We start from the raw sequence: 9,099 nt of genomic DNA on the forward strand, positions 1-9,099 counted from the left end.
ATATTTCATCAGCTTCATTAATGATTATTCAAGGTATGGTCATATTTACCTAATACATTATAATGTTCAAATGTTCAAAGAATATAAGGCTGAAGTCGAAAATGAATTAGGTAAAACAATAAAGATACTTCGATCAGATCGAGGTGAAGAATATATGGACTTATGATTCCAAAATTATTTGATAGAAAATGGAATCCAGTTGCAACTCTCTGCACCTATTTACTTAAAATTATAGCATCGAGACTTACTATTTTGTTAAAGTTCAAGGGTGTTTATACGAAACTTTTGAATAATAAGAAGATTTTTTAAAATAAAACTTAAATTTTTTTCATCCAAAACTAATGCTAAACTTATTTTGGAAGGCTTTTTGTAGAGTTGAAGGAGATGCCGTAAGTCTACAAACATTTTGAATTACAAATTTTAGGGACATTTTCTATAATTTTTAGTTTGATTTGATTTGATTTGTTTTGTTTATTTATTTTTTTTTTTTTTGTGTGTAACGAATCAAAATACGAGATGAAACATACACATTTATCCAAACATAGTAATGAAATATTAAAACGAGGCATTTTGAATTTGAGAAGCCACAAAGAGAAATGAATGGCAATAAACAACCCCTTTTATTTTCACTTTATTGGGATTAGTGGGCTCTACACTTCTACTCTTCTTCTAAGCCTTCGCTATTCAAAATTCCATTCATTCATCCACGTTCCTCGATAACATCTCCCCCTTCCAAATTCAAATTCCCTCTTCTGCAACTCCTCAACAATGGTGGACTTCAAACCCCTCATCTAATCCCTAAACTCCAACCCCCAAAATGCCCCTATTTCCCTCCTTCTTCTTTCTCACTACCTTCTCCTTCTTCCTTTCTTTCACTTCCTCTCTCAACTCCGATGGCCTCTCCCTTCTCGCCCTCAAAGCCGCCATTGAATCCGACCCATCTCACGTTCTCGAGTCCTGGTCCGAGTTTGATTCCACCCCATGTCACTGGCCCGGAATCGTCTGCACTCGCGATCGAGTCACTCAGCTCTCTCTCCCCAACAAAGGTCTCACTGGCTACATTCCTTCTGAACTCGGCCTCCTCGATTCCCTCCGTCGTCTCTCCCTCGCCTTCAACAATTTCTCTAAACCCATTCCTTCTCATCTCTACAACGCTACAAATCTCGTCGTTCTAGACCTTTCCCACAATGCTCTCTCTGGCTCGCTTTCCGATCAAATCGGCGATCTGAGGAAGCTTCGCCATCTCGATTTATCCTCAAATGCTCTCAATGGTTCTCTTCCTAATCGACTTACTGACCTAACCGAACTCGTCGGAACTCTCAATCTGTCCTACAATCGATTCTCCGGCGAGGTTCCCCCTTCCTTCGGAAACCTCCCGCTGATCGTGAATCTCGACGTCCGTCACAACAATCTCACCGGAAAAATCCCTCAGGTGGGTTCGCTGTTGAATCAAGGTCCGACGGCATTCTCCGGAAACCCGAGTCTGTGTGGGTTTCCGTTACAAACACCATGTCCAGAAGCTCAGAACCCGAACATCTTTCCAGAGAACCCGCAGAATCCCAAGTCGGTAAACGGCAACTTCCAGGGCTACGGCAGCGGGAGAGAGAGTGGTGGCGGTGGCGTGGCGGGGTCAGCGACTGTGGCCGTGGTATCTTCAATAATCGCATTGGTGGGGGTGGTATCGGTGACGGTGTGGTGGTTCCGGAGGAAGACGGCAGTGGGGAGGCCAGAGGAGGGGAAAACGGGAAAAGGGAGTCCGGAAGGGGAAAGTTGCGGTGATTTGGAAGGGCAAGATGGTAAGTTCGTGGTGATGGATGAAGGGATGAATTTGGAATTAGAGGATTTGTTAAGGGCATCGGCATACGTGGTGGGGAAGAGTAGGAGTGGGATTGTGTATAAGGTAGTGGCGGGTAGGGGATCCACTGCGGGCGCCAGTATTGTAGCTGTAAGGAGACTTAACGATACTGATGCCACGTTGACGTTTAAGGATTTTGAGAATGAGATCGAGTCCATTGGTAGGATCAACCATCCCAACATCGTACGGTTGAGAGCTTATTACTATGCAAGTGATGAGAAATTGCTGGTCACTGATTTTATTAAAAATGGAAGCTTGCACGCTGCCCTACACGGTAAACTTACTCTAAATTTTTACTTTTTCTTCTTCTTCTTCTTCTTCCTTTTTGGTTCAATTATACGTTTGGTAAATCAACTTGCCCTAACTTACAAGTTTAGTTACCATGAGTTGCTTCAGTTTTTAATCTTTTGTTTAGTAGGTGTCTCAATATAAATAATACGGTCAAATTACAAAATTTTATTTTATAGTTTCAATAAAGTTACTATTTAGTCTAATGATTTTAAAACTTAGAATTTAACCCTGGTTGCCTAAAATTTTCACAAATAATCTCTAAGTAAGACAATCATCAAATCATAACTAGATTCTCACTTTATAAAATTGAAGGACAAATTTAGAATTTAACTTCAAAATGTTATGCTAAGAAATCAATTACAAAGTAATGTTATAAGCTTAATTTTTCAGTACCTGAAATAGTACTGTGTCTAACTATTCTGTTTTTAGGCTGTGAGTGTTGCATTTTACTGTAAGATGGTTAGCGGTGAATATTCTCAATCTATATATTCTTATTTTTTTTTTTTATTCATATTCATTGCTTGTTTGGTTGTCCATGATTCTTAGATATTTTACAATAAGGCCATTCATTTAATTCACAACTATAATTGTAATAATTTAATTTCTTTAGATATGATTGGTGAATTCGTAGTCAAATATAAAAAAGAAAAATAAAATTTAAAATAACTTTCTTTTAAAAAAATTTAACTTTATCTAAATTTCAAGATGAAAGTAGTTTTCTTTTAAAAAAATTAACTTTATCTAAATAACTTTCTTAGGATATTAAATATTTTAAAGAGTTTCTAGCTGATAAATTACATTGCTAACCATTAATTACATGTGATTGGTATGGATGATGATCCAAGTTCTGACACAAGTCATTAAAAAAGACAAAGTGAATTAACTTATCTAGTTTGGACCATATCTTAACTTTTTAGTATATCTAAAAGCTTGTATAATTTAGTTTGAAAGAGAGCTAGTTACATAATATTGAGAGTAATTAAATTGAGAAGGGTTATATAATGGTGGTGACTTTGTAGATGATGTTGAATACTCGAGAAAAGGTTAGAAAATTGGAAACTCCTTTATGATTATTGGAAAGGTGGTGGGCCATAGTTTGTATCTAGGAAATTGAATAATATCGTGGAATCAATTTAATTACACGTAAGGTTGGACTAGATACTTACAAAAGAAAAGCATAGGTAAATGGACTTATTTTTCTCTCCATATTTGCTGGCTTGAATATTGTCTTTTGTCTTCTATGTGTAAATCATGAAGCTCTCAAGTGTTGTGCATTTGTTTTTTTTTCTTATAAGCTTAATAATATGAGCTTTTAAATAATAGAATAAATTGCGCAAGTTGTCTATGGACTTGGTTGTTCTGTTGCATAATAACTCTGCATTATTCTTTCTTTTTTAGATTTATCAACCTTTGGTCTCGAAATCATAGTAATTATATTTCAGTCAAATGCAAGGATATAGAGCAAACTTCAGAGGATTATTGGGGAACTTTTTCCTAAGCACTTGTCCGTACCTTATATGTTTCTAATGTCAACTTTTATGTCTAACTGATCCATGAAGTTTCAATTGCGTTTATTATGTCTTCATACTGTTGATATTTTTAAAAATTAACAAAATTGTTAGACATAAAATTAAATTGGGTAATAAGATGTTAAATTTTCAATCATATGCGTGATAAATTTGTAAATTCAAGGACTTGTTAGAATAAAAGAGATTATTACACTTCAACTTCATATTTTGACAACAGTTAAACTAGAGTAAATTCTTTTTAGTTTGGTTAGTTGTGAAATAACTTGGAATTTTACTTTTTGGGCATCTTTGCTCCCTCACACAATGGCACCATTCCCTAGATTTAAATGCTGATCATTATTTGTCTTTTTATTGAAATTTTATCTCCTCACTGCTTTGAATTTTCTGTGGTCCTTTTTTGTTCAATTCTCTCTGTCAAATCCCCATTAATAACAGACCTAAATTAATAAGATAAGCCATTTGTTTGGTATCTGACATTTTCTCTCTTCCATTCTATTTATTTATTTTCGTGCTTGAGTGAGTTTGACACCAATAGATACTGATTTAAGGGATGTTTTGAGTGCTGAATTTGTAACTATAGTAACTCATTATTAATTTATTACAATTTATAGGTTATAATAGTTTATATTTGAGTTTAAGAATATTTTAATCATGATTATAAGAGATCATTTTAGTTTTGGATTATAGTAATCCATTCCACCCAAGCAAACCCCAAAATAATTTATTTTGGAAAGCATTCTTGAATCTTGATGGTTTTTGATGCAGTGTCCATTTGCAGTCATATTATACGCTCTCTGTTATCATCTCTTGTGACAATATTTTGGACTTTTACTTTGGCATATTTTATTATTGTGAGCAGCATGTGAAATGTTCTTGAGATCTATCCTTTTGTTAATTTAATATAAAAATGGCAGTTTAACTTATCAATCTTCATTCTTTTCGGTAGCAATGACGATCTCATGTGATGTTTATTGCAGGAAGTCCATCTAGTTCTTTGTTACCTCTGCCTTGGGCTGCAAGGTTAAAAATTGCTCAAGGAGCTGCAAGGGGTTTGGCATACATTCATGAATTTGGTGCTCGGAAATACGTACATGGAAACATTAAATCAACAAAAATTCTTCTTGACGATGATTTTGAGCCTTACATTTCAGGTTTTGGACTTGGTCGTCTTGGCCAAGGAGTGCCTAAGTTCAGTGCAACTTCGTCTAAGAAGTTGAGCTCAAGCCAAAATATGATAAGCTCAATCATGGGAACAAGCATTTCAACTCCCTCTCCGATGTATTTGGCACCCGAGGTTCGGGAGTTTGGAGGGAAGTACACGCAGAAATGTGACGTGTACTCGTTTGGCATTGTGCTTTTAGAAGTTTTGAGTGGTAGATTACCGGATGCAGGATCGGAAAATGATGGGAAGGGGTTGGAATGTTTCGTGAGAAAGGCGTTTCAAGAAGAACGCCCCTTGACTGAGGTTATAGACCAGGCGCTTGTGCCAGAGATTTATGCAAAGAAACAAGTGGTTTCGATGTTTCACATTGCACTGAATTGCACGGAGCTTGATCCCGAGCTACGTCCGAGAATGAGAACAATATCAGAGAGTCTCGATCGAGTTAAATCTCAATGAAGAGAAGAGGTTTTGTGTGTTGTTTTGTAATATTGTTTTGAGATGGTGTAGGTAGGTGTGAGATGTGATGAATATTTTGTATGTAGAGATGTAGGGTAATTTAATGTCAATTATTTCAATTGGCTCTCTTCTTTCACTGAACTACAACTACCCAAAAGTTTTGCAATTATGGATGAAAGGAAAATTACTCAAAACCAAAAGTGAATCAAAATGGAAGAAAGGAAAATTGTGGTGGACACTCACGTAATGATTGAATTATGCAAGTAGTACATTTTTAAAAAAAATGGAAGGCAAATTACAAAATGTAGTTTATTTTAAACGATATAAAAAAGCTTCAAATTTAAATAATCATGTTGAACATGGTAAACATTCATTTCGACAATGGTAAACGATTGTTTATGTTAGGTCAATATGATATTTAAACGATCTTGATCTTCTCAAGTATGAGGCTAAAGTAGCTGTTGGGATAAACACATTTTAACTTGGATCAATTGTCCCACTCTTGTGTGAACATTGATAGAATACTAATCAACAATAATAACAATAATTATCAAATAATTGACACAACGAATTTAACGTGGAAAAACCTTCTCAACGTGAGGAGTAAAAAACCACGGACCGAAGTCAAAATCTCCACTGTAATCTTTAATGGATACACCATAGTTCTCTCTAGTTACAACTAGAGGCAAATATCTCAAGAATAATAATTCCAACAACAAACGACAATAACAATGAAAGAAAAATAGAAATATCTCACAATATGTGGTAGCAAACTATAAGCTAGAATCTGACTATAGATAGCTCCAAACAAAATCTCCACTGTTCTGCATGATGACCCTCATGTCAAGAATATACTGTCAAAATATCAGCTCGATTGAACCATGGATTGATCCCCAAATGACTGAAATACGAACTGCATAGAATTTACTTTTTCTATTTTTTCACATTGTGTTGTCGTTACTAACTTACTGTCTTCATTAATCAATTGCATAAAAAACTAAGGGTAATTGTAATTGATGCCCATTTTAGCAATAATAATTAAGGATATAACAACATTTAATTTTTTTTGAAAATATAGAAAAACTATCACTAATAGACTTGTATCTCTGATAGACTCGTATGTGTCTATCAGTGATAGACCAATATTTGCAACATGGCCTATCAGTGATAGACTTATATCATTGATAGAATTTGACAAATTTTATTATATTTGCAATTTTTTAAAAATGTTGTTATATACTTAATTATTTTGAATTTAATTACTAAATTTGCAACTATTCCATAAACTAACCTAAAAAAGGTTGTGGGTTGGGTTCAAAATGAAATAAGCCCAACAGAAGCGTCGTAGAATCTTGTAAAAAATGGTAAAGATAAAATAGGATATTTAAATATAAAAATAAATCGTTTAAAAATATAAGAAATAAAATTAGAAAGAAGAGATGAGACAAAGAAATGAGACGAAGAAATCTAAAGAAAAGATGAATAAATCGCAAAAAAGAAAAGAAAGAGAAGTGACGAATCACCAATAATATTCAAGGACAAATTTGAAAATTATGAAAATATTTTATCGACTCCGCTTTTGTTTTTTGTTTCACGGAATGTAAATACATTTAGTTTTATTACATTTATATAAATTATCCTAGTTTTAAATAAACCTTCAAAATTTTAGTGTTGAAATATGGTTCACATATTCTTAAAATTAGACTCTTAAATTTATACCTATTCTTAAAATTTGAAATGATAAAAAAGAAATAAAGGAACTAACATAGTTGGTATAATTTTTATAGAAAGTTTGATAGTATAAATTGTGATTATGAATATATGGTGCTTTTTGCCATTTGTTCTAACTTTTTATTTTAGGCCATAAAACTTTTGACAAAGAAAAGGTCATTGGATTCCTTTGAATGTTGTTGAATTTTTGAAGCCTATAATGTTGGGCGGTAGCTTGTTTTAATTTTGGAGAAAATGAATTTTTGGTAGGTGAGTTTGAGAACAAAGTTTTTATTTGGTCAATTTAATAGTTTAATCCTTTAATCTTTAAGAAATGATTTTCTTGAGAAAATAGTTTTTTGTTATCTGAGATTCATGTTGGATAACTTAAAGTGTGTATCTAATTAATTTGCATCAATCAAAATGAATCCATTTTTTAAAGCCTCCACCAATCATTCTATTTTGAAATTGTTAACACATAAGTATGACTTGTAAGAAATGATGAAAATTTTAACAATTTTAGTGCTTTTCCACGTTTCTTTTCTACTTATATTTTTACTCAATTTAAAGAAACATCCCACTCTATTCTACTTTCATATGATGTTATTTGACTAGGAGACAATTAAATCCAACCTTTAATTTCAGAGTTAATATTACAATACTATTTTAAAAGAATTACCTTACCAACATTCCCTTCTATTTTAATCTAACTCATTAAAGTGTTTGTTAATGTTTTTGGGTCTTGTTTCAAGTTAACTCAAGGCCAAGTATAACCGGATGGTTTGAGGTGGGTGTATGAATCATCGGCAAATTTAAGACGTGATCGTTGTGGTGCGAATTGTTGATGTTGGTTGCTTTTCAAGATTGTTGTATTTCTTCTCTTGCTTTCTTTTTAAGAGTGTTACTTTGTTGTTTTCTTACTTTGAATATTTCACCATTTTTTTGTTCCCCTAATTTTCTAATTTTGTTTAGTTTAGATTAGAAGACCGAATGGAAATTTTGTTGGATAAGAAGAATAATGGTGTTGCTGCATGCCTAATTTTTGCCACATTTACTACATTATTCATGTTCTTACTTCTATCACTTATATATATATTATAATATAAACATGTAAAAATCCCTATAAATATAATTCTATGTTAATTTCAACATTTGATATATATATATATATATATATATATATATAACTTAATAAAAAAAATTAAACCAAGCCTTTAAAAACATGTACATAATTATGCTAAATATATATTTTAGCTAGTTAGCATTTCAACCTTTTTAATCAACAACATTTTAATTTAGATTAATTTTTATAAATATAATAAATCGATAAAATATTTACAGTCCCTATAACAAAATGAAAAAGATAATTAAGTTGGCCATTTTTGAAAAAATATTTCAGGTTTGTTCTTTCTTTTCATCGTCTTTCTTCTCCTCTTCTTTTATGAGATTTTTCTTCTTCTTTCTTATACAATTTTTTAAAAAAAAAAATCAAACTATTATTTGGTTGTTTAGATCGTGTGACAAATATAAAAGATCATGAAAAAAATTGTTGGGACATTGAATAGCCAAAATCTAAATGATCGACAAATATAAAAGATTAGCAAAGAATCTTAAAACAAATCGTTTAGATTTGGTGGTCCAAATTTAACCGATCAAATCTAAATGATTGTGTCCCAAATCTAAACGATCGTGTACAAAAAAAAATAGTCAAATTTAAACGATCATGTACTAAATAATCTTTTTAAATAGTCGTTTAGATTTGACTGTCCAAATTTAAACGATCAAATCTAAACGATCGTGTACAAAAAATAAATGATCAATTTTCAAAAAATATTAAAAAAACATCGTGAAGATTTGACAACTCAAATTTAAACGATTAATTTAAACGAATGTGTACCAACAATTATTAAAAAAAAAATTGTTTAAATTTAGATTTGATCGTTTAGATTTGACTTCTCAAATCTAAAGGATCAAATTTAAACGATCGTAATAGCCAAATCTAAACGATCATTTTCCAAAAACTAAATGATCGTTTCCCAAATATATTATGTGTTGATTGTCAATTGATCGGGGCATTTTTTGAATTTTTCATTGTG

The 9,099-nt window shown here is 32.3% G+C and overlaps 1 protein-coding gene across 1 annotated transcript; it reads left to right on the plus strand.

The window, feature by feature from the left end:
- The first annotated feature begins 590 nt into the window (after nt 1-590).
- Nucleotides 591-5,487, plus strand: LOC101212426 (receptor protein kinase-like protein ZAR1). The gene is made up of 2 exons (XM_004150115.3): nt 591-2,129; nt 4,653-5,487. The coding sequence occupies exons 1-2, from the start codon at nt 818-820 to the stop codon at nt 5,291-5,293; spliced, it is 1,953 nt and encodes a 650-aa protein (XP_004150163.1). The 5' UTR covers nt 591-817; the 3' UTR covers nt 5,294-5,487.
- Nucleotides 5,488-9,099: the final 3,612 nt, after the last annotated feature.

This window comes from Cucumis sativus, chromosome 4 (assembly GCF_000004075.3).
Source record: "Cucumis sativus cultivar 9930 chromosome 4, Cucumber_9930_V3, whole genome shotgun sequence".
Classification (NCBI taxonomy): Eukaryota; Viridiplantae; Streptophyta; class Magnoliopsida; order Cucurbitales; family Cucurbitaceae; genus Cucumis; species Cucumis sativus.